The sequence below is a fragment of the Mastigoproctus giganteus genome, chromosome 3 (assembly GCF_048544385.1).
Source record: "Mastigoproctus giganteus isolate SK-2022 chromosome 3, ASM4854438v1, whole genome shotgun sequence".
NCBI lineage: Eukaryota > Metazoa > Arthropoda > Arachnida > Uropygi > Thelyphonidae > Mastigoproctus > Mastigoproctus giganteus.
In genome coordinates this window covers 74,690,285-74,717,735 of record NC_143577.1, presented here as the reverse complement: position 1 = coordinate 74,717,735, position 27,451 = coordinate 74,690,285, and the positions used below count along the sequence as shown (strand labels likewise).

At 39.1% G+C, this 27,451-nt stretch overlaps 1 protein-coding gene across 3 annotated transcripts in view; it reads left to right on the top strand.

The window, feature by feature from the left end:
- Window positions 1-27,451, top strand: part of LOC150088086 (nardilysin-like) — a 569,173-nt gene that overhangs the window by 345,411 nt on the left and 196,311 nt on the right. For all 3 annotated transcript variants that reach the window (XM_090370567.1, XM_090370565.1, XM_090370566.1), the window contains exon 18: window positions 11,130-11,180. In XM_090370567.1, coding sequence (XP_090226693.1) covers window positions 11,130-11,180 — 51 coding nt within the window. The remainder of the gene's footprint in view (window positions 1-11,129; window positions 11,181-27,451) is intronic.

The following is a 27,451-nucleotide window of genomic DNA, read 5'->3' as shown; positions in this document are numbered from 1 at the left end:
TACCTTTATGAATCAAAAATTCGCTTTTTTGTCTTTTCAAAACATTTTTTAAAAACTTTTTCATCCTTTAAACGATTCAGAATTTACATTACATTTTATACTCTTAAGCCATGTACATGAAAACAAGGCATATTTACACTCTAATTTGTTTAATTTAATTTTATTTAGTTTGTATTAAATTTTTTTTTTTTTTTTTCCCTGTTTATCGTTCTACCTCCTTCATTTTGATGCTCGTTATTATTTAGCATTGATTAATAATAATTTATTCTTTCCCTTTCAGCTTATCTACATATGATTGGCTTTTTAATTCAGCCCTTAATTCTATATAATTTTAGAATTTTTTTTTTTTTTAGGTTCTTAACATTCTTTTTCTTTCTCACTCTTTTCCCTTACTTACTTTCCTTTCTATTAGGCTCGGCACCTTGTGTTAAATACCTCTCCATCTTTTTGTATTTTCTATTAATTCTTTCTAATTTCATCAGTATACTTTTGTATCCTGTTTTTGCAGCTTTGCGCATTCAGGTGCAATTCCTGTTTTCCTTTTCTTTACATTTTCTATTCTTACATACTATATATATAAATGAATAAATTTTCAGATTTATTCATTTATATATATAGTATGTAACAAACAGTCAGAGGAGTTCGCATATTAGATTGAATACATGAAACAGTACCGTATTCAGTAGTCACGGGCTTGAACCGCAGTCACTCACGGCTCGTGTACTTAGGCACCCACGCGCCTGACCACTAGGCTACGGCACACACACGTGTGTGTGCATGTGTGCGCGCGCACTGGAGGATCTCTCTTAATCAACTTCCATATAGCCACTTTTTCTATTTAAGGAATTATTTTGATTTTCCCTTGGTCATTACATTTAAAATAGTTTCCGTATAATAAAGAAAATTTCCATATAACAAACTGATTTTGAGAGACCTGGGTACGCATTGTTCACACACTTTGCCTTTAGGCAATAGAGCTAATGTTGTAGAACGCATGAATTACCAGCTAAAAGGATTAAGAATTAATCACAAGAGTTAAAGGGTTTAATTCTTAAGAGCACGAATTAAGAGTTAAACATTCCACAATTTAGTAAAAACCTATACAACAGTCTTTACTGTACCTAGAAGTCATGCTCGTTAACTGCTATCTGTATGTCCACAGTCATTGGCAAAGATTAAGGCATATTCCCTATGCGGACATTGGCTCTAGTCAACCTGTTTTGTACTGTAAGCACCTTGCCTTTAGGCAATAGAGCTAATGTTGTAGAACGCATGAATTACGAGCTAAAAGGATTAAGAATTAATCACAAGAGTTAAAGGGTTTAATTCTTAAGAGCACGAATTAAGAGTTAAACATTCCACAATTTAGTAAAAACCTATACAACAGTCTTTACTGTACCTAGAAGTCATGCTCGTTAACTGCTATCTGTATGTCCACAGTCATTGGCAAAGATTAAGGCATATTCCCTATGCGGACATTGGCTCTAGTCAACCTGTTTTGTACTGTAAGCACCCAGTTAGAGAATTAGGAAAGAGAGTGATTTTCCTTTATCCCAGAAATTCATCTGTTGTTTCACAGAAATGAGCCATCCACACTTTCACCTGTCTCTATTTACATAGTAGGTACAAGTCCCTAAATTAATTTTGTTTTGGCTGCTGTGCAAGTAACTTTACGATGTCTAAAAGGAAATCCTTGAGTGTAGCAGAAAATGGGGAAGTGCTTAATAGTGTATATTGGGGCATTAAAAAAAATAAATCGCTTTAAAATTTAGTATCCCTACCGGTGGTGTGCCAACCGTTCTGAAAAACTGTGTTTCATTTGTCAAACTGAGGAAATAGGACTCAGTCAGAAGCATGCGAAATTATGCCTGTATGAAGATGTAGATGAAGCTGTTTTTAAATGGGTGATCCGAAGATCCGAGACCAAAACATGCTGATATCAGGGCATTAATAAAAGAAAAGGCTATGAAGTAGGCATCTTTTTTGGGGCATAAACATTCCAAGCCAGTTCTGGTTGGCTGGACAAATTTAAAAAGCACCATAGCTTACTCAAAAAAGTTATTTCTGGTGAAAGTGCAGTTGTAATTGAAGAAGACTGTACCCATTGGAAAGAAACAGTTTGAAAAAAATTATGGACTCTGAGCTCAAAGACATTCAATATTGATGAAACAGGTCTAATTTTTAAATGTTTGCTGGACAAAACACTGACTTTTAAATGTGATAAATGTTTAGGTGGTAAAAATAGAAAGGATAGAATTACAGTCTTGCTTGGTGCAAATATGGCTGGTAATGAAAACTGAAGCTTTTGTTAATAGGCAAAAGTAAACAACCCCGATGTTTCTAAGGAGTAATGTCGTTAGAGTTGGACTACAACAAAAAATCTTGAATGACAAGTCAAATTTTTGAACAGTGGATTTTAAATTTCATTAATCAAAATAATCAATAATTTCAAAGATGACAAAAGAAAACAGAAAAATTGCATTGGTTGTCAACAACTGCCCTGCCCATCTTCACTCAGTAATTTTGAAGCTTGTTTTCTTAGGTCCAAATAACTCATCTGAACTGCAGCCAATGGACCAAGGCATTATCAAGAATTTCAAAATGCACTACCGAAGGTGCATACTGAAAAAATTATGCTGAGAATAGAAACTAACCAACCTATAGATTCTATTTTATAGATTTGTGGATTTGCATATCACTGTTGGCAAAAGTGTTGAGTCAAGATGTGATTGAAACAACTGTTAAGAATTGTTTTGCTAAAATGTCAATTAACAATGATGAGAGGGATGAACTACTACAAGATATTGAGCAATCTTGGGAAGAACTGCAAGCAAGGAGTTTGATCAGTGGAGAAATTGTTCTTGACGAATTTTTAGGAGTAGATAATGATGTCATAGTAGCTGAATATCCAATTGACTCCAATATTTTGGAGCCTATTCAAAGAACTAGTGACAGTATCAATGATGAGTTGGATGAAAATGAGGGCAGTATTAAACCTTCTAAACATGAAATGTTGGCAGCATTTGAAACTTTGTGCCAAGGCCTTCATTGTGAAGAAAATGTGCCAGAAAATATATTTGAGTGTTTATGAACATTTGTATGAACGATGTACAGTAAAATCCAGTGTACAACAAAATATAACCAAATATTTTACAAAATAATTCTTAAAAGCCAACTGATATATGTGCACATCGTGTAAGTAGTCATCTCTTAATATGTTTATAGGTATTAATAAATTAATTGTTTTAAAATATCAGAAAATGTATTTATTCCCACTTATTTTTGATTTATTTCTTATCTTTTTCCTGGGTATAACCTCCATGCACAAGGTTTGTTTGTTTGTTATTTGGTTTTTAGGAGTAGAAACTAAGGCCATATAGCTCCGGGATATGCGGTGGTCATTCCCTGACCTTTCCGCATCCTCCATATTTGGTGGTGATGGGCTCGAACCCCGGTCTAATCAAGAAGCGTGTGCTATGCACTGCTGCTCCTTCCCGCCTGGCTACGGAGGCGCCTAAGTACATGGTGGGTGACCACCCGGGTGTGAACCAACGTAAGCAAGGGTCGAGGTGTGGTGCCCACACCACATGGAGGAATGCCGCCCCTCTATGTTACGAGGCAGTACTAGGTGGTAGTTGACTCTCAACCGGTGCATTATCACCACTTTGCTTATTGGAGGCTTGAAATGGTGGAACCCATGTTTAGTCTCTAGAGCTAAGTTCCGGTCAACCCTTCCTTATCTCTTCCATCATGCAGTATGACTGATGACTTTTGAGGTTATGATGAACATCGTGGCGAGATCCAGTATTTCTTACATTTCGAGGGTACAGCTCTAAAACAGTGTTCGCAGGCCGGCTGCTAGTTAGTACACCGGACCGAACCTATTGGTAACTCTCTAGGAGGCTTCTGGATCAGCTAGTGTATACTCTTGCTACCTCTACTGTGCCAGATAGTGACTGGAGGGAGTCCGAGTAGTGTGTATGCGGGGAGCATTGTGGAGGCCACGTTATGTCAAGGATCTGGGTATATTCTTACCATGTGTATGCCATGTCCAAAAATTTCATTACTTCATACAGCATGTCCCACCTACTTTTTCTTACTATTGAATACACCATGAATGGCCAAACTAATAGAATAAGCTAATCTGCGAAAAGATGTAAACCTCCCAAACACTTCCTAATTCATTTCACAAATATACATGGTCTCAATTCTAATCTCAACGATGTCCATTTCCACTTGCAGTCTGCCAAACCCCTGTACTTTTTCTGACAGAATCGCAGTTATCGGTTGATTCAACTACTGCTTATCTCAGTTGCCCAAATTATTCGCTGTATGATTCCTTTCACCTCAAAGGTGATACTTGTGCATATATCCATTCCGATATTCCCTGTCAGAGACTTGGTAATTTGGAATCTTCTCTAGCTTAAAATCTCTCTACCTCATTGTGTCAAATTCATCTGTTGTCTCTACCGTTCTAACTCCACTAATCACTTGGAGCTTTTTGACTTCCTCTCTTTGAAACTTGACTTTCTCCAGTCCAACTTTCCTAACAGTGAGGTAATTTTCCTTGGTGATTTTAATGTTCACAACTCCAGCTGGCTTCTGTTTTCTAGTCGCACCGACCCAGCTGGTCGAGATGTTGAGGCTTTTGCAATTACTAATGACCTTGCACAGATTGTTCATTTACCTATAAGAAAACCGGACAATTCTAATCATACAGCCAATACGCTTGATCTTTTTCTCACAAACAACCCTTCAAAGTACACGGTCGAAGTGAGAGGTCCTTTACGCACTTCAGATCACAACTTGGTGATTGTCTCTTCTCCAATTGAACCTTTATCTCATGGCTATTCCCAACCTCGTGTTGTTTGGCCTTACAAGAATGCAAAATGGGATGACCTGCGAGACTTCTTTTCTTCTTATGTGCCTCCGTAGCCAGGTGACAAGGAGCAGCAGTGCGTAGCAAACGCTTCTTGATTAGACCGGGGTTTGAGCCCATCACCACCAAATACGGAGGATGCGGAAAGGTCAGGGAATGACCACCACATATCCCGGAGCAATACGGTCTTAGTTGCTAATGCTCCTAAAAACCAAATAACAAACAATCTTTTCTTCTTTTCCTTGGTCGGATTAGGGTTTCAAAAGTTCTGATGTCAACGTTTGTTCAGATCATGTCAGAGAAATTATTCTTGGAGGAATGGAATCCTTTATCCCACACTCCACTTTGAAATCTCGTCCTTTATCTAAACCTTGGTTTTCCAATAAATGTGCTAAGGCTGTTCAAGAGAAGAATGTTGCATATCATAATTGGCTTGTTTCTAATTCTTAAGTGTCATTTTCTGCCTTCACCAAAGTTCGCAACAATTGTAAAGCAGTTACTCATCGTTCGAAACTAGAGTTTGAACAGGCTAAGAGTAGAAAACTTGCTTCTTGCCCTAATGGTAGCCGAGCATTCTGGTCTCTTGCTAAAGCTATTGGCCGCAACTTTTGCCCATCTCTGCTCCCACCTCTGTCCAAACCAGATGGTTCTGTTGTCACTTCAGCCAAGGATAAAGCTGACCTGCTAGCATCCCATTTTTCTTCCAACTCATGTATTTATGATCTTGGTAAAACACTTCCCACCATTCCCAACACGCTCCATTCAATGCCTCCTGTGGTCTTCCGTCAAAAGGATGTCAGAAGGATTTTGACAAATCTTGATGCTATGGAAGCTCCAGGTCCCGATGTTATTTCTCCACTTGTTCTCAAAACCTGTGCTCCTGAACTTACTCCTATTCTTTGCCGCCTTTTTTCACTTTCTTATTCCAAAGGTGTTTTTCCTTCTGCTTGGAAACTTGCTCATATCCAGCCAGTTCCTAAAAAGGGTGACAAATCTCTCCCATCAAATTATTGTTCCATTTCAATTATTTCTACTCTTTCTAAAGTAATGGAGAAATCAATTAACCGCCAACTCTTAAACTACCTAGAAACCTTCCATCTAATCAACGATCACCAGTATAGAGTCCGTCAGTGTCGATCCACTGTTGATATTCTGGCTTATGTTACCCATTTATGGACTAATTCAATGGAAAGGTTCGGTGAAACATAAGTAGTTGCTCTTGACTTCTCAAAGGCTTTCGATCGTGTTTGGTATAAAGGTCTTCTAAACAAGCTTCCATCTTATGGTTTGCCAACTGTTTTTTGTAATTGGTTATCCAGTTTTCTCTCTGATCGCTCACTGAGGGTGATGTTAGATGGCTCTCTGTCTTCTAACTTCTCCACTAATGCCGCTGGCCCCCAAGGTTCAGTTCTTTCTCCCACTCTATTCCTCTTGTATATTAATGACCTTCTTCCATTGACTGGAAATCCTATCCATAGTTTTGCTGATGATAGCACATTGCATTCCACTTTCCATTTTGAGAAACTTGTCCTGCTCAATCAGCTTCAACTTTTTGAAAATCTGCTACCAATTCCTTAAATGCCAATCTTCAGGTAATTATCCAGTGGGCCAAGACAACTTAGTTGATTTCAACCCTTCTAAAACTCAGTCTTGTCTTATATCGCGCAACAAGGATTCTTCTTCTCCTATGCTTATCTTTAGTGACACTCTGATTTCTAGGCAAAATGATATATCTCTTTTGGGAATTACCCTGACTTCTAATCTCCCTTGGCACAAGCACATTATAAATATTGCTTATTCTGCATCTAAAAAACTTGGTTTTCTCTTTCGCTCTCGATGTTACTTTTCTTCCAAACAGCTGCTCACTCTGCATAAATCGCAAATGCGCCCTGCCATGGAATATTGTTCACACATCTGGGGTGGTGCCCCCAAAACCTCTCTCAGGCTGCTTGATTCCATTCAGAAAAGGACAGTTAGGTTAATTAATGATTCAACTCTAACAGAGTCTCTCCTCTCGCTGTCTCATAGACGTACTGTTTCTGCTGCATGGCTCTTCTACAGATACTTCCATGGGCACTGTTCTTCTGAAATGGCTTCTATAATTCCCGCTCTCTCTTTCAAAACAGTCCGAACACGTGCCGCCACCAGCCAACATCCATTTAGTGCCCAACTTCAAATTCACAGAGCCAACTTTTCATCTTCCTCATTTATTCATTCAACTGCCGTTTTCTGGAATAACTTTTCTTCATACTTATTTCCTAAAAATTGCAGTCTACAGAAGTTCAAGTCCAATGTCAACAAATATCGTCTTTCGTCTTCTCAACCTCCAACCCAAGCACGGTATTAAGTACTGTAGGTTGTAATACCTCTCGTGTTTGGGGTTTACATTTAAAAAAAAAAAAAAAATTTTTTTTACTATTTTTATTTGTTGAATTACAATATATTTCATCGTCGTCACATTTCTTTATAACCAAATTTCTGTTTAGCGAATTGGTAAAGATTCAATATCGGGTACGGCCAACAAAAATGGCGGCGAGGAGATGAAGGGGAAAAGCAGTGATTGACGGGTTTTGACTCCACCCACTCACTGCGTTCCCCCTCCTCTCCTCGCCCGGCGGAGGCGAAGTGACACGCAGATGGCACGTGGCACAGCAACGAAAGTGGAGGCTGAAAACAAAGGATAAATGCGAAAATCAGAAAAATCCACATACAAAAATACACGTTTCTACGAGTTCGCGAAATGTCACGTGACATTGGAATAAGTCTGATTGAGCTAAAAAGGAAAGGGGAAAGTGTAATTTAAACCAAAATTTCGCTAAAAGGAAAGGCAAATAAACTGAACAATTTCAAAAACTAACCCTTTTCTCGACCGCAGGTAATACAGCACAACGTAAAATTCGCCAGGGAATTGCAAAAAAAGACTATTTCGCGAGCATTAATTAACAACGAGAATTGCGGATGCACGTGAACAACAGAAATGGTTATGATGATTTTTTTTTAAAAAAATATTGTTTACTATCCGATTTCACCAGCATTAACAATGAAAATTTGGGATGCACATCATCAGAAAAGCTAAAAAGATTAATACATACCTAAAAAATTAATATATTTTAATATTAACATAAAAAAAAATTAATACATACCTACAATTCACACCTGCACCCAACGTGGCTGAACAAGAAAGAAAATCACGAGGAACCACAGAAATTGGGGAAATTAGGAATTACTAATCAGCCAATTAGAAGGCTCAGAAGACGAGGAAAGTGGCCACGTCACTTTCATCAGTCGACATTTAAAAATTAATTTAATTTTTTTTTAATTAAAAACCCCCGTTTTTTTTAATTAAAGACCCCCAGACCCCCGTTTAAGCGGAATTTCATAAATGGGGAATTTAATCACATTTAAAATCGGATAAGTGATTTTTTTTAATTACGAAGGTAATTAAGAATGTAATTAGGAATTACTAATCAGCCAATGAGAAAGCTCAGAAGAGGAGGAAAGTGGCCACGTCACTTTAACTTTCACTTTATTTTTCAGAAAAAGAAATAACTTTAATTTTTTTTTTCTGGGGGCTCTGCCCCCAGACCCCCGTCAATGTGGGGCTCCAGCCCCCACACCCCCGGAATTATTCAGCCGATTAAATATTATTTCTTTTAAATTACGATGGTAATTAAGACAGATGATTAAACCGCAACCACGTGATATCAAAACACAAATAACAGGTACGGGTAACAGCACTTGCATCCTTCATTAATTTAATTTTTAACATTCCCGCGGGGTTGAACTAAGAAAATAAAAAAAGTAATTTAATCAATGGCCGAAATTAATTTTTTTTTTTTTTCTGGGGGCTCTGCCCCCAGACCCCCGTCAATGTGGAGGCTCCAGTCAATATCGGGTGACACGCACTGCGACACGTGTGACACGCACTTCTTGGCACAGTTGTCAGTTGTGATCGTGAGGACGTAATTGACTCCGCCCACTGGGTGGAGCCGGCTGCCTTCATTCACTTCATTCTCATTGGCTGTACCCGCTACTGAATCTTGACCAGCGAATTTTTTCAAACAAACAATCGATTTTGTTATATAGAGGTCTGACTTTATGTCTATAGCCATTACTAGCATGGATGGGAAATCGCATTCCCTGATAACCTGAGCACTAACTTCATATTGTTCAATCATATACTGTTCGCTTTCCTAAAACTAAAATTTTCCACACTTGGGGCTATTAGTGTAATATGAGGGTTGAGTATCTATTTCTATCCTAATTACTTACCTGATTTCATCTCCTATTGGCAAAACTGCTATACAATTGCTTATAAATTGTATAGCAGTTTTGCTTATAAATTGCTTATAAACACAACATGTACACAAAAATATATAGGTTTTAAATACATTTATATGCATTTCTAGGTCTATACACATTATCACTTCTACCTGGTTGCTTCTTGCAATTATTTCCATCATAAGCCATTGTCTTTTTTCAATGATATACTACTTCTATCGTTTTTGTGTTTGTTTCATTGTTCATTTATATCTGTATTTATTTTTGGGTTATCTGTCATGTCAACCTTAAATTACATGCTGGCTTTCCATATTTCTCCCCATACAGCTTTGCTTTTTTTTTTTTTTTTTTTTTAATACTGTGTAATGATATTATTTTCCCCTGCCATGGCATGTACTTTAAGTTAGAAACAAAGGACACTATACTGTCATCTTGTCGCGCAGTTCTGATGATTGACACTCGATAACAATGCCAGGTGCTATATATATGACAATATCATTTTGTATTATAATATTGGCTTATTTCTATATATATATATATATATATGCAAGGTTGTTAAAATTAAAGTATCCCTATGTAGTATCCCTAGTAAAGTAGTAGCCCTAGTGTAGTATCCAGAGCCCTAAAGTATCCCTAGGACTCTGGAGCGAGTTCTAAGACTCGTACTGAAGAGAAATTTGTACAACAGGTACAATAAAGAATGCACTTGCCATTTATTGGGGGGGGGGAAATAGTTACAAAATTTATTAGTTATTAGAATATGGATACTAAGTCATTCAATTTTCTAAATTTAACGCTTACTCTGGACTCGAATAAAATCCAATTTAACATCTATTGTAAACCCACAAACACTTGTGTGCTTCTGCATTATAACAGCTATCATCTGTACACCTACAAAAGATCTATTATCTTTAATCAATTTCTCAGTGCCTATAAATATTCAATGACGGAATCTGCTTTGGGCTCAGAAATACAAATATTAACCAGCAGATTCTTAAATAGGGGTTACCCCTTTGCTACAATAAACCGAATTAGAGTACAAGCTAAGGATAGGATACAAAAAAATTACACCAACCAACAATAGTAATATCAAAAAATACTTTATTTCTGTCCCATATATTGAATAGTGGCACAAATGGCTTAACAAATTCTTTAAAAATACTGAATGTAAAATTGTGGGCAGGCCAATACCGAAATTGCACACTATACTGAACAGCATAGTGTGCAATTTCAGTTCTTTCCTCATTTGCAACACAAATAAATGATCTGGTATACAACATTTCTTGCGGTGATTGTGACTCATCTTATCAAGGCTCTATGTGGTTTCCTCTGAATTTTGGGGTTTAATCAACACACGACCTCAGTGCGTGCTTCTCGTTCAGCAGCATCAGAATTAACCTTTCATGCTGTTAACGAAAAACATACTTTTTTATTTATCGAGGCCAAAATACTTAGTGTCTAATGTAATTATACGAGACTGTTAATCGCAGAAACCATCAAAATTAAATTACACGAGAATTCTGTTAATGTTTGCCGGCCATCTCTGATTCATGGTCTTTTACGTGCATGTGTGAAGACAAATAATCCCTATTTAAGTTTCATGCTCATCCCATTCGGTAATTTTCATTCCCGTGATCACGACTTACGGTCAAAAAGTGTTGTCAGCTTTAAGGAGAAAAATCGTTTTTGCAATTTTTTTGTTAAATTAATTTTTTACTTGATTTTTAATTGTGTTCAATTGATTTTTTAATTGTTTTCGTTTTAATTTCTGGAGAGTATCATATGGAAGTGTTCTATGCATCATACTGAGGTAAACTTCTCTTATTCTTTTACAAATATTGATATCAACGTAGAATGTATTGAGCAATATAGCTCTGGTTCATACTGTCAGGTACATAAAATTGTATCAGTCTTAATGTTATCTTTAAAAATAGCTATAATACTTTAACATTTTTTTCCTTTTTGCTAGATTTAAAACTCAGTTCTGATCTGTACCTCCCACCAGTAAATAACTTTATTGGTAAGTTAATGTTATATATATATATGTGTGTGTGTGTAACTGAAATATTTTACTTTTGGAAATTTTTCTGATATTTAATTTAAATATTAATATATAAATGTTTTGTTATAAAAAAATAAAAAAAAATACTTAAAATGTAGCAAAAAGCATTAATGTTCAGGCAGTCCCTGAAAAAACATCATAGATCTATTTCACAGAAATATAAAATATACTACAACCTCATAAATTCAGCAACATGGGAATCTACACTTTATCAGAATTTCGAAATCTCATACCATGCAGCCCTACTGTTAGTAAACTTCACAGATAATCAACTGCTGTAAAAGATTAGCAACATAGTTTCCCCACAACATTGGAACAATGGAGCAGGGAAACTGTTGCTGCTACTGCAATTATATTAGCATTAGCATTAGTAGAGGCATTTGATGCAAGAAAGCAAGCTTATGCAGCATCAGCCAAAAAAAAAAAAAAAAAAACCCACTTCCACTTCACCCCTCTGTTCGTTCAAAATACCTGTCCAGCTGAGCCTTAAACTTATTTAGGCTATCAACCACCACCACAAGGGATGGAAGTCTGTTCCACCAACCAACCACCCGCTGGCTAAAGGCAAATTTCCGCACGTCTATCCTACATCTGTCTTTCCTCAATTTGAATTTATGCCCTCTCAGGTGATTTTTCTGAGCTAGAGGAAGAATCCCATCAGCATTGAGCATGCTTAAACCATTCAAGGCTTTATACACCTCTATCAGATCACCTCACTGGTGCCTAGTCTCCAGACACTGTAATTTGCAAAACTTAAGCCTTTCTTCGTAAGAGCACCCCTTTGTTCCATTCACTAATCTTGTTGCCCTTCTCTGTACTCGTTCCAGCAGCTCTACATCCTTCTTGAAATGAGGCCTCCAGACCTGTATACAGTACTCTAGGTGTAGCCGGCGCCTCCGTAGCCAGGTGGGAAGGAGCAGCAGTGCATAGCACACGCTTCTTGATTAGACCGGGGTTCGAGCCCGTCACCACCAAAATACGGAGAATGCGGAAAGGTCAGGGAATGACCACCGCATATCCCGGAGCAATATGGCCTTAGTTGCTAATGCTCCTAAAAACCAAATAACAAACAATAACAAACTAGGTGTAGCCTGACCATTTCCTTATACAATGGAATAATCATCTCCTTATCTTTTGTGTATATAGTATCTTTTGTTTGGAAAAACTTTCCCAAGCATCATATTCCAAGCCTTAATTCGAAATACCATCCTGGTGGAAATCTGGGCCATGTTAACACGGAAACCTTGAAGTTCCTGTCGGTTGGTAACAGCTCCCAGGGGCTGCAAAATGAACATAAACCTTTCATGTTTGAGGAGGTTTTTTTTTTTTTTTTATGTAAACCCCAAACACGAGAAGTGTTAGAACCTATAGTACTTAGAACCGTGCTTGGGTTGGAGGTTCAGAAGATGAAAGAAGATATTTGTTGACATTGGACTTGAACTTCTGTAGACTGCAATTTTCAGGAAATATGTATGAAGGAAGGTTGTTCCAGAAAACGGCAGTTGAATGAATAAACGAGGAAGATGAAAAGTTGGTTCTGTGAGTTTGAAGTTGGGCAGTAAATGGATGTTGGCTGGTGGCGGCACGTGTTTGGACTGTTTTGAAAGAGAGAGCAGGAATTATAGAAGTCAATTCAGAAGAACAGTGCCCATGGAAGTATCTGTAGAAGATTCATGCAGCAGAAACAGTACGTCTATGAGACAGCGAGTGGAGAGACTCTATTAGAGATGAATCATTAATTAACCTAACTGTCCTTTTCTGAATAGAATCAAGCAGCCTGAGAGAGGTTTTGGGGGCACCACCCCAGATGTGGGAACAATATTATATGGCAGGGCGGATTTGCGATTTATACAGAGTGAGCAGCTGTTTGGAAGAAAAGTAAAGGCGAGAGCGAAAGAGAAAACCAAGTTTTTTAGATGCAGAAGAAGCAATATTTGTAATGTGCTTGTGCCAAGAGAGATTAAAAGTCAGGGTAATCCCCAAAAGAGATATATCATTTTGCCTAGAAATCGGAGTGTCACTAAAGATAAGCATAGGAGCAGAAGAATCCTTTTTGCAAGATATAAGACAAGACAGTTTTAGAAGGGTTGAAATCAACTAAGTTGTTTTTGCCCCACTGGAGAATTACCTGAAGATCGACATTTAAGTAATTGGTAGCAGATTTTCGAGAAGTTGAAGCTGATTGAGCAGGACAAGGTTTCTCAAAATGGAAAGTGGAATGCAATGTGCTATCATCGGCAAAACTATGGATAGGATTTCCAGTCAATGGAAGAAGGTCATTAATATACAAGAGGAAAAGAGTGGGGGAACGAACTGAACCTTGGGGGACACCAGCATTAGTGAAGAAGTTAGAAGATAGAGAGCCATCTACCATCACCCTCAGTGAGCGATCAGCGAGAAAACTGGATAACCAATTACTAAAAACAGTTGGCAAACCATAAGATGGAAGCTTGTTTAGAAGACCTTTATGCCAAACACAATCGAAAGCCTTTGAGATGTCAAGAGCAACTACTTGTGTTTCACTGAACCTTTCCATTGAATTAGTCCATAAATGAGTAACATAAGCCAGAATATCACCAGTGGATCGACACTGACCGAATCCATGCCAGCTATCGTTGATCAGATGGAAAGTTTCTAGGTAGTTTAAAATTTGGTGGTTAATTGATTTCTCCATTACTTTAGAAAGAGTAGAAGTAATTGCAATGGGACGATAATTGGATGGGAGGGATTTGTCACCTTTTTTAGGAACTGGCTGGATATGAGCAAATTTCCAAGCAGAAGGAAAAGCACCTTTGGAATAAGAAAGTGAAAAAAGGCGGCAAAGAATAGGAGTAAGTTCAGGGGCACAGGTTTTGAGAACAAGTGGAGAAATAAGGGACCTGGAGCTTTCTTAGCATCAAGATTCATCAAAATCCTTCTGACATCCTTTTGACGGAAGACCACAGGAGGCATTGAATGGAGCGTGTTGGGAATAGTGGGAGGTGTTTTACCAAGATTGTTAATGCATGAGTTGAAAGAAAAATGGGATGCTAGCAGGTCAGCTTTATCCTTGGCTGAAGTGACAACAGAACCATCTGGTTTGGACAGAGGTGGGAGCAGAGATGGGCAAAAGTTGCGGCCAATAGCTTTAGCAAGAGACCAGAATTCTCGGCTACCATTAGGGCAAGAAGCAAGTTTTATACTCTTAGCCTGTTCAAACTCTAGTTTGGACTGGTTAATAACTGTTTTACAATTGTTGCGGGCTTTGGTGTAGGCAGAAAATGAAACTGAAGAATTAGAAACAAGCCAATAACGAAATGCAACATTCTTCTCTTGAACAGCCTTAGCACATTTATTGGAAATCCAAGGTTTAGATAATGGACGAGATTTTAAAGTGGAGTGTGGGATAAAGGATTCCATTCCTGCAAGAATAATTTCACTGACACGATCTGAGCAAACGTTGACATCAGAACTTTTGAAACACTAATCCGACCAAGGAAAAGAAGAAAAGAAGTCTCACAGGTCATCCAATTTTGCATTCTTGTAATGCCAAACAATACGAGGTTGGGAATAGCCATGAGATAAAGGTTCCATTTGAGAAGAGACAATCACCAAGTTGTGATCTGAAGTGCCTAAAGGACCTCTCACTTCGACCGTGTACTTAGAAGGGTTGTTTGTGAGAAAAAAGATCAAGCGTATTGGCTGTATGAGTAGGATTGTCCAGTATTCTTGTAGGTAAATGAACAATCTGTGCAAGATCATTAGCAATTGCAAAAGCCTCAGCATCTCGACCAGCTGGGTCGTTGTGACTAGAAAATGGAAGCCAGCTGGAGTTGTTAACATTAAAATCACCAAGGAAAATTACCTCACTGTAAGGAAAGTTGGGCTGAAGAAAGTCAAGTTGCAAAGAGAGGAAGTCAAAGAGCTCCAAGTGATTAGTGGAGTTGGGAGAATGGTAGAGACAACAGATGAATTTGACACAACGAGGTGGAGAGATTTTAAGCCAGATAAGATCAAAGAGAGGAGATTCCAAATTGCCAAGTTTCTGACAGGGAATATCAGAATGGACATATGCACAAGTACCACCTTTGAGGCGAAAAGAATCATACAGCGAATAATTTGGGCATCTGAGATGAGCAGTAGTTGAATCAACCAATAACTGAGATTCTGTCAGAAAAAGTACAGGGGTTTGGCAGACTGCAAGTGGAAATGGACATCGTTGAGATTAGAATTGAGACCACCTATATTTGTGAAATGAATTAGGAAGTGCTTGGGAGGTTTAGATCTTTTCGCAGATAAGCTTGCTCTATTAGTTTGACAACTCATGGTGTATTCAATAGTAAGAAAAAGTGGGTGGGACATGCTGTATGAAGTAATGAAATTTTTGGATATGGCGTACACATGGTAAGAATATACCCAGATCCTTGACATAACGTGGCCTCGACAATGCTCCCCACATACACACTACTGAGACTCTTTCCAGTCACTGTCTGGCAGAGTAGTAGTAGTAGTAGTGGCATGTGATGCAAGAAAGCAAATGTATGAGCTTATGCAGCCTCAGCCAAAAAAAAAAAAAAAAAAAATCACACCATTCCCTCCAAATGCCTGTCCAGTTCCTCCTTAAATTTATTCAACCTATCAACTTCCACAACGACAGATGGAAGTTTGTTCCAGCAATTAACCACCTGCTGGCTAAAGGCAAATTTTCGCACATCTATTCTACATCTGGCCTTTCGTAATTTGAATTTATGCCCCCTTAGGTTCATAATCTGAAGAAGTGGAAGGATCCCATCAGAATTCAGCGTGCTGAACCCATTCAAGGCCTTATACACCTCAATCAGATCACCGCACAGGTGCCTAGTCTCCAGCCACTGCTGGGTAAACTACCTGCCCGGCAACCCAAAGGTCACGGGTTCGATTCCCGCCTCGGGCTTGGATCAAAGTACTGCAAAAAAACCTTGGGAGGTGCAATATGGCCACAGAAGCCGATGCGCCAACAACTACCAAATCAAAAAAAAAAAAAAAAAAAATCCAGCCACTGCAATTTGCAGAACTTAAGCCTCTCTTGATAAGAGGATCCCTTCATTCCCCTCACCAATCTTGTTGCCCTTCTCTGTACACGCTCAAGTAAATCTACATCCTTCCTAAAATGAGGCCTCCAGACCTGTTTGCAGTACTCAAGGCGTGGCCTGACCATTTCCTTATACAGAGGGATAATCACCTCCTTTTCCCTGCTAGCAAAATTCCTATATATCATTGACAAAACCCCATGAGTAGTGGTAGCAAGATTATACACTAGCTGATCCGGAAGCCTCCTAGAGAGTTACCAATAGGTTCTGTCTGTTGTGCTAACTAGCGGCCGGCCTGCAAACACCGTTTTAGAGCTGTACCCTCGAAATGTAAGGAATATTGGATCTCACCACGATGTTCATCATAACCTCAAAAGTCATCAATCATACTGCATGATGGAAGAGATGGGGAAGGGTTGACCGGAACTTAGCTCTAGAGACTAAACATAGGTTCCACCACTTCAGGCCTCCAATAAGCAAAGTGGTGGTATTGCACCGGTTGATGAGAGTACTGCCTGGTAACATAGAGGGGCGGCGTTCCTCCATGTGGTGTGGGCACCACACCTCGACTCCTGCTTACGTTGGTTCACACCTGGATGGTCACCCACCATGTACTTTTGCATGGAAGTTATACCCAGGATTACGAACAGTCCCACCATCGTGAAGGTGCAAGCAGAGGATTTGGCTGTCACAGACTGTCCGGACTTCGCCGAAATTGGGTCCACTTGACTTGAGTGTTACCCGAATATCAGTTCCATCAGCGTTTTAGACTCACAGGTATCAAGTATAGCTTGTCTGGCATATCTGAGAGAATGTCTGTGACAAACTCAAGGACAATAAATTTATTATTAGGACCTTTCGTTTGGTTGAGGGGGGCACAACTCTTTCTTTTTGTATCCAGGCACTTTAAAATTTTAAAATTGTCCCTGGTGCCAATTGTTTAAATATGTTAATAATAATTAATACATTTGTGTAGATACAACCACACCGGTTGAATCATGTAAAATTTTAATTTCCCGGAGCAGCACATGTTCAGATGCCAAGAAAACGCACACTGTGATATGAATGGACAGTTTATTGATTGACATCTTCCATGATGTCATTCTTATTGTATTGTAATGAAGTCGCACAGCTATTGTTATTCGAACTGTACTTATTTCATAAACTTTTTAAAGCAAATGGTTTCCACCTCCCTTTCCATTGCATCAGCAGTGATAAGAAAGTTTCCCAATATGAGCAGTGCACTGAATTGCCAAACGTTCAGCTGAGAAATAAATGCTGCAGGAAGTTAAGGATGCATGTCCTGTATATCACATTTTAAAAAATAAAGCTGCTTGATTTTCAAGTTTGTTAACACCGTTTCAGTAACAGTAGCTGTCATTCAGTTAAGTTTCAAAATGTCAAAATTTCGAAGAACAACCAATGAAAGACATAATCAGCAGATTTGATTTTCATTGACAACCATGTTTACTTCACAAAGGTAGATCATTCCACATATTTGTCCCCTCAATGTGGGCACCTTCCATTGATGCTGCTGGTCCTTCAGATTAGCATCATTGGAATTCAAACCCACAGCTTAAGTTCCAGGCTACTACCACTATAGGAATTCAGCATGTTTTCCATGTTCTGCAACCCATGGGAACTCAGAAAGGTGGTTCTTGGTGGTTAAGTTCCCAACTTCAACACCACTTTGTCTCCTGTTTCAACAAGACAAAAGGTCCTGGGATGGCTCACCCAGGATCAGTCAGCAACCGAGTTTGCCTGCAAAGGTCAACCATGTGCCACTACTTTCATGATCCAAGGGACATGATTCAGGCTGGCAGTGGTGTTGGGTATAGTGCTCAGGTATCTCTGGTATCCCACTCCTGAGCACATTTATTGCTTACCAAATAGTGAGTGTCCCCTTAGGGACCTGGGTATTGAAATGAAATAAAAACTATTATGAATTCTGATAATTTAAATTCTTCTTCTGGGACCCCAACTCTGTCCCAACCAGAAATTTATGACACTGAAACAGATATGTTACATAAGATAATAATAAGATTCTTTATTAACATAAATTTTATACAATAGTGATTCCTTACACAGAAAGCCAGAGGAATCTTACAATTTGTTGTTTATACAAGTGATTTTGTTTTATAAAAAAATAAAAATAAAAAAATAATAATAATTAATAGATCAAAGCAAAGATGATAATCAAAATGTAAAAATGAAGTAGTAATTACAGTGAAAAAGGACTACAAGTTGAGCAGAACATGAAATGACATTGGCTAACTAAGATCGGCACTTACATAAATGTCCTTTGTAAACAGCAAGATAGAACAAGATGCCATCGCGATATGCCTTGTCTATAGTCCACAGGTCGATGTCGATGTTGAGCGAGTTGAGAGTGCCCAGAGTCACATTTGGGAATTGTCTCTTGAAATTCTGTAACTGCTGGAGCCTTGAACACAAGGAGGGGGTACTACGGAGATGTCTGCCTGGCAAACGCCAACCAACCAACCGTGTTCCAGATGTTGATGTGATCCTGTTTAGCTGAGCACAGATGAAGGAATGACTTTATTTTTAGCACATGGGCTCTGTGAACTATGGACATATATTGCAGGTTGCAGCAGAGAGTAGATTTAGATGTTGTGTAGATTTGGTGTGACCACAAGTTGGCCCACTTCAGCAACCAGAATTCGAGGCCCCACAGTTTCCTGAGGCTGGTGGGTGGTGCCACCGACCAAACTTCCACAGCATAGGAGAGTACACTACAGAAGTAAGTTGCAAGGTATTTCTTGATTATTTGCTTATTGTGCATTTTGCACAGATCAATTTTCATTCCCCAGAACGCTCTCAGGGCTTTGGAATACTGAGCTTGGATTTGTTTTTTATAGGTGAGGTTGGCATCAAGGATTACTCCTAGGAATTTGACACTGTCTGTGGGAGTCAGAACATTTCCTGCCAATTCCGGAAATAGAGAAGATGCAGTATCAGCAGAAGTCATGCGACTTGGCGTAAAGATGAGATAGTTTGACTTCTCTGGATTGACTCACAGGCCAAAAAATTTAACACACTTACAGAATGTATTTAGGTAGCGGTTTACAGATTCAGAGGCGGTTTGTCTTTCTTGTGAATCACCAACATGGCGTTTGCATGGCAAGTAGCAAAAATATCATCAGCATACGATAGGAAAGCTGGAATTTGATCCATTAGTGGAATGAATATTGCTGCAAATAACAAGGCTGACAGAGAACCACCTTGTGGGATCCCTACTTACTTCGACGCTTTTAGTGACTGTAATGTTATCGCCTTTGAAGTGAAGCATTCTCCTAGATAGCAAATTATTGAGGATCTCGAGCATATTTCCGGATATCCCATAGAATCTCTCAAGTAAGGCAAGAAGGGGTGTTATTTGGACTGAGTCGAAAGCAGATTTCATGTCCAGAAAAATGGTGTGAAGATTTTCATTGTCATTCCAGGCATGAAGTATTTTCTGTGATAATGACTATAGGCAGGTTACAGTAGATCTATTAGGCATGGCATAATGGGTATGTTCTGGCCTATGCGCAAAGATTGCGAGTGCTACATCATTATAGATGCACTTCTTGAGGCATTTCAGGAAGGGAGAGGCAATTGATATTGGCCTGAAGTCAGCCGGTCTTTTCGCACAAGGCTTTTTCGGAGGGCGCCTCCATAGCCAGATGGGAAGGAGCAGCAGTGCGCAGCACACGCTTCTTGATTAGACCGGGGTTCGAGCCCGTCACCACCAAATACGGAGGATGCGGAAAGGTCAGGGAATGACCACCGCATATTCCCGGAGCAATATGGCCTTAGTTGCTAATGCTCCTAAAAACCAAATAACAAACAAACAAGCTTTTTTGGAACTGCCACGACTCTGTATGATAACCAGCTTGAAGGCACCTGTGCAAATTTGAGTACTTTGTTGTAGAGTTGAGTGAGCTCTTTGCTGATGAAATAAGAAGCAATTTTTAGACTAAAAAGAGGTATTGTATCAATTCCTGTGGTGGACTTGTCAGGTAGTGAATTTATTATTTTTATTAATTGTTCTTCAGAAATTTCTGTATTACTGGAAGATGAAGAAACATTAAACACTTCATTCCAAGGATATGCTTCGGACACACGGTGATCTCGCTTAAAACGCAGCACATGCTCACACCATTCCTGGACATCTAAAGATAAAGGGGTGCAAGTATGACTAGTGGACCACACACGTTTTCCCTTGGATAGCCAGCTGTTCATGAAATTGTCAATAGAAAATTGTTTCCTTTTCTGGAAATCCATCCTTGCTTTGGAAAATTTAGTGTATGACTCTTGTGAAGGCAACTTCTTGTAAGAGGCAAGAGCTGCCTGTTTTTCCCTAAAGGTCTTGGTCAGGAGGTCATTCCACCATGGCTTTAAGTGGGGACTAAGGATGCAAGTTTTGGACATTGCAGACCTTGCAGTGAATTCCATCCATCTCAAAAGCCAGTAGGCAGCCTCATTTATGTTAAGCTCAGCCAGTATGTTCCATGGGTAAAGCTGGAAAAGGGTAGTAACTTTTCCAATGTTGATGTATTTTGGATTGTACACTCTCCTGACAGTGTTTGTAGTTTGTACTTGTGTACGTTTATCCTTATGTGCCTGCAAAGATATCATCGCAGCAATTGGAACATGATCAGACGGAAGGAAGTTCCCAGTTATGGTCAGGATTTCCTTTACTAAACAGTTTGAGAAGATGCGCTGCAGGGTGGCATCGCCGTGTGAGGGAGGGACATGAATAAGACCAATGCCCATTTCCGACATGTTCAATGACAGAGTATCTAGGTGCTTCTTTGTGGCTGGCAGTGGAAGGTTAAAGTCTCCTAGGATGATGAGCTTTTGCCGATGATTGATTGTGGATGACAGCCATGCTGTCAGATTAAGGACAGAATCCTCAGAAACTGGTGGAGGGAAATAAATGGCACACACAGAGATCGACAAACCAGCAATTCGGTAGATTCCAAGAACATCTTCTGTGTCACCTCCTGGATAAGTGGATGCCTTAATCAGGGATAGTGAACTCCTTTGACAGATTGCTACACCGCCACCTCGTCTCCCAATTCTGTTAGCAGCCTGCGTGTGATAGCCAAGATTTAAGGTGAAGGCATCAATTTCCATTTCATCTCTGAGCCAGGTTTCAATCAGAATGACGAAGTTGTACTCTGCGCAGGAAAGCAAATCAAGTAGGCCATTTAGTTTGTTTTTGACACTCCTGATGTTTTGTAGGAAACATCAAATTTTTACTTCGACAGAAGGTTGTACTATGATGAGATTACTCTTGGAACAGTATTTGCTTTTCACATAATGATCTGAAATCTCGTCCCGGGATTGATGTCGCGTTCGATGTGCCCTCTTACTGGATATTCTAACTGGAATCTAGTAAATGTCAGTCTTTTTTCAGAAGGGCTTGGAAGAGTTTACTAGTGAAACAAAATTAGAAAAACACTCAAAACAACTTCTCCGAGCCACCTCTATTATTTGAATGTCATTTATGTCATGTTAATGCCCCTGCAAGACACTCAGTTCATCTTCTCATCTCGAAGGATCACAGAGAATGGGATCTCCCTGAATTGTCTAAAGAGGAAATTTTTTGTTATCTGAAAACACAAGGAGTGAAAGCTGCCAAAGAAATATTCATACATAGGGAGGGGAATCTGATCTCCATTAGAAACCTCATCCTTATGTTCAACACACCATCTCCTAATTCGGTTACAGCTGGGTACCTACTTACCTGCACTGCCCAGTAAGGACATACATCCTTAACCTACTAAGTGCTTGAAGTGGACATTTGTAAATGGCCTGTTGTGGTGCCCTTGCAGGCACCCAATGACATTAATGGACCATGAAATTACATCATGTTCAGCTACAAACCCACCTGTAATAACTGCTAGAAGTGCAGAGTTAAAAAAGAAATACTGAGATTTAAGGCAGAGTTGAACATATCATAAGAGAAGGCAAGAAAAGCAGTGAAACCTCTAAATACCAATCTTCATACAATGTGTATGAAGATTGTGTATATTCATACAATGTGTATAAAATCTTTGTGTGCCAAAAAGGTAGCTAGGAAATATTTCAGTAGCACTCGAACTGAAATATTTCACCTAAAGAGTCATTCACTCCTATGGCATGCTACTTATTAGGCTCACAAAAACTTGCATGAAAGGACCAATGAGCTGCCACTCCTGTATCTGTACCTCCTACCACAACCCCCCTACCAAAACCTAGTAGAAAACGGAAGCTACAAAAACCTTAAGTACTCAACATACTACAAGATGTTGAGGTGAAGGACTTACTAGATAATTCACTCTTGGAAATGTTTTCCATGGAGGAAATGTGTCACTGGTCAACAGCAGCCTTTTATATTCCTATCATGAAACATTCATGGATTTTGTCAGAATACATATGACATTAGTATTAGCATTAGCAAAGGCATATGATGCAAGAAAGCAAGCCTATACAGCATCAGCCAAAAATCTTCTCACTTCACCCATCCACTCGCTCCAAATGTTTGTCTAGTTCTGCCTTGAATCTGTGTAAGCTATCAACTTCTACAATGACAGATGGAAGTTGTTCCAGCAATCAATCACCCGCTGGCTAAAGGCAAACTTTCACACATCTATCCTACAACTATCTTTCCTCAACTTGAATTTATGCTCTCTCAGGTGATTATTCTGAGCAAGAGGAAGAATCCCAACAGCATTGAACGTGCTCAAACCATTCAAGGCCTTATACATTGCAGGTGCCTACTCTACAGACACTGTAATTTGCAAAACTTAAGCCTTTATTTGTAAGAGCAACCCTTTGTTCCATTCACTAATCTTGTTGCCTTCTGTACTCATTCCAATATCTCTACATCCTTCTTAAAATGAGGCCTCCAGACCTGTATACAGTACTCAGGGTGTGGCCTGACCATTGCCTTATACAAGGAGATCATCATCTCCTTATCCCTGCTAGAAAAATTCCTGTATATCATTGACAAGACACCATGAGCTATTCTTGCAGACCATCTGCACTGCTCAGAAAACTTCATATCTGACTGTACAATTACCCCCAGGTCCTTTTCATTCTCTACCACTGTCAGTGTAGTAACATCAAACCCTCCAATAATAGCACAGACCAGTTTGCTTTTGCTTGCAGGAGACATACCGGAAGGTAAATGTAAACCCTTCCTTGCATAAGATTACTATAATACATCAAAACAGAACAGGAGATGGACCTGCCCATGGAGGAAGCGTTGTTGTTATAGGTAATTGGGACCCATTTCAACCTATGGTACTTACTACCAACATATAGGCAGCAGCTGTTCACTTTACAGTAGGGTTTTTATTAACAATCTGCTCTATCTATTTGCCACCTGGGACTGACAGACCTTGATCTTATGCAATCACATTCCTCTGTCTTATTTTTTGGGGATTTCACACCCTGTGGGGTTTGTTATTGTTTGTTTGTTATTTGGTTTTTAGGAGCATTAGCAACTAAGGCCATATTGCTCCGGGCATATGCGGTGGTCATTCCCTGACCTTTCCGCATCCTCCGTATTTGTTGGTCACGGGCTCGAACCCCAGTCTAATCAAGAAGCGTGTGTTGTACACTGCTGCTCCTGCCACCTAGCTACGGAGGCACCCCCTGTGGGGTTGTTTGACATTAATATGAGGGGCTAAATCATAGAGCATATGTTTACTGACAATGGCCACCCTGTTAAACATGCAAACTTTTAAAACACATGCTTTTTTCCATTTATGTTTTGTGCCATTGATCTTTCTGTCTTCTCCCATTCTCTCCTGCCTTCACTTACTTGGGAGGTAGAGGAGAACCCATATGGAAGTGATTACCTAACTGTGATAACTACCCTACTTAGTGGGGAGGTAATGGAGGAAGATTGGTCAGGATGACTCAAATCTCTTCCAACACCTGGCAGAGTTCAATGTCACCACAGTCACCCAAGAGAAACATATTCACGCCTTCTTCGTCACTACTTTAAGTGTTTGCCATTCGCAAGGGTCCACCCAACCCTTGCAATTGGCAAAGGATACCTATTCTTTGTATAAATTCTTTTTTATTAGCTCTGTTTCACCTCATAAAATTAATATAATATAATAATTACTATTAAACCTTTGAATGCCACATTTTTCATTAATCAAGTGAAAAGGCAATCAGTTGTCTCCATGTTGGCATTTTTAGGAGTGTCATTCAATATGGAATTTAGTATCATTATTTGGTATTATCATATCATTTTATATGCTATGGAATAATTTGAATTTTTAATTAATTGAGTTCTTGAATTATAAATTGCTTTCAGTTATGTTTATATACAAAAAAATATTTACTGTACTGGCTTATATTATTAATTAGCACAATGCATTTTTTAAATAGTACTCTGTATTAGGACTTTGATTTTTGCTTAGCAGCTTAGCATTGGTATATTCATCATTTATACGAGAGCTGTTCAAAAAGTATTTTTGATTATTTTGATTATGCTTGTTGTTCAAGCTTGAGACAAAAGAAAGCAGTGTGATAAAGCATAACATGTTTATACATGTCTAATCCTTACCTCCATGCAGTAAGCTATTCACTTGCTTACTCTGTTATTGTCTTCTGATAACAAAGACATTCTTTCACATCTTGTCATATTTCAATATGCATACACTCCATGATCACTGAATTATGGCCACCGTTTGTACAGATAAAACTGCTGTTCACCTTGGCATTGGCTCCACTAGATGTCTGAAGACGTCTCTGCAACTATGCTGCCTACATGGCTTGCTACAGTATTAGAATAGATGACTGTTGCATATCCATATGCCTCACTTTCCATTCCAAAACATCCCACAGGTGTTCAATTCAATTGGGGTCAGGTGAATTTGGAGGCCAATAAAGATGAGTGTATCTTCATTGTCTTCCTCAAACCACTTGTGCACAGTGCGGGGCCCAATGACGGCATGTTATCATCTTGGAAGATCCCATTTCTGTCTGGGGGGAAAAAAATGCAATTTGGTAGGGTGCATGTGGTCTCCTCAGAGCTGCCAGTGAAACATTGCATATGCACTAGGGATCTTAGTTCTTGCTAGCAAAACATGCTCCATATTAAGCAACTACCATCACCTGCCTGGATTGGGAGCACCATGCACGATGGGTCCATGGATTTTTGTTGCTTACGCCACACATAAAGGCATCTGTTGCCATGTTGCACCTAGTATTTGAACTCGCCCGACCAGCACACTCATTTTCAATCATCCACTGTCCAACCAGTGTGTGGTTGACACAGCAGCATTCACCCATTGACAGTGATTAGCAGAGGAGGGGATGTCTCTTGGGTCATCTGCTGTGGAACCTCATATGTCTCAGTGTGCTGTGCATCATCATTTGGAATATCTTGCATTCCCCATATTGTATTGTGATGTTGACTGTCTACACAGTGATCTGCCATTGAGCCCGTACAATGCACTGCACCCTTTGCTCACCACAAGCATCCACCTTGCATAATCCCTTATAGTTCTGTTGGTGGGAGGCGGTTTGACCTGTTCGACAATTCTTTGTGCACTTTAACCACGGTGGGCTGTGAGCAATCGAACAAGACATGTCATTCCCAATATGGAAATACCCAATGCATGAGCTCCCACAAACAAGCCCTTTTGAAACTCTCTGATATCTTTACTATGTCCCATAACTGCTACTGCTTCACTTTGACTTGCACGATCAGATGCAAATTATGATTGCTTTAGCATATGAAGCTTTTTGGCTTTTTATACTGTGAGCTATGTGGCATTGTCCATTATGAATGAGAGTGGTCATAATTCAGTGCTCACAGAGTGTATGTCAGTATGGCTTGTCATTTAATTTTTTTGTCATGTGTGCTAAATTTTGCTTTAAAATCAGAAAAACTGCAACTGAAACATTTGGTGATCTTAAAATAACATATGGGGGGCTCTGCAATGTGCCATACACAAGTTTTGAACTGGGACCATTGTTTCCTAGAGGTTAAGTTAGCCAAAAGTGATCTACAGTCTGGACAGCCCTCAACTTCAGCAAATGATAAAATTGTGTTGTGAGTGCATATTAATAACTTTGCTATTAATTGTTTGTGAAATTGCTGAAGAAACTTTGATCTCCATTGGATTATTTAATGCCATTTTAAAGAAAATTTTGAACACGAGGTGAATTTCTGAAAAGTTTGTGCCATGGCTGTTAACAGAGGAACCATGTGAATATTACGTCAAGTCGCTTTCAATTTGGTTGAATGTGCAACCGATGATGAGATAATATTTAACATATTTTAATTACAGATGGAATGGGAATGTAACCAAAGAGCAATAATCCAGTAGAAGGTTCCTTTTTGCCCTCAGCCAAAAAAAGAAGAGCAGATATCCAGCAAAATGAAGAATATGTTGCTAAATTTTTTTATTGAGGCCCACCACAAATCTGCCTCAGAGGGGCAAACAATTAATAAAGAGTTTTATGTTGAATTTATTTAGATGTCTTTGTGATGCAGTTTGGAAAATATTTCAGAAAAATAGTACTCCAAAAACTGAGTACTGTTTTGCGTCACCATGAAAATTTGCCATCAAATTTATTTCCTAGACTGAAAAACCCTGAAAGGATTCAAAATGATGAACAAACAATCAAGTGTAATATGATAACTCAGCTTTTAGATTTTTAAACTGACTCTCTAGAAGTGATTCTAAGAGTTGAAACACTTTTGGAAATGCTTTCACCCGTCCCTAATTGGGCTAAGTGCATCACCTCAGGAGGACACTATTTTGAAGGGATTAAGTTGTCCATTTTGTAAGTATGCTTATTTTCACTATATCATAGCATTCCAGTTACTTTCTGAATAGACCCATAGCACTTATTTTACCTTATAAAAAATATAAATGAGATCACTGAATTATTACCACCTACGTAATAATCCTTCTTAGGTCCTCCTTTTGCCCCCAATACAGCAGCTATCCGACATGCCATTGATTCAACAAGATGTTGGAAGCATTCGGAAGGTATGGCCAACCAAGCTGTGTGTAATGTGATCAGCAATACAGGTATGGAGGTGATTAGTGTATCCAGATGCCTGATATGCTTTTCCATAGTGTCCTAAGTGCTGTATGGGATTAATATCGGTGGAGTTTGGAGGCCAGTCGATATGCTGGAAGTCAGAACTATGTT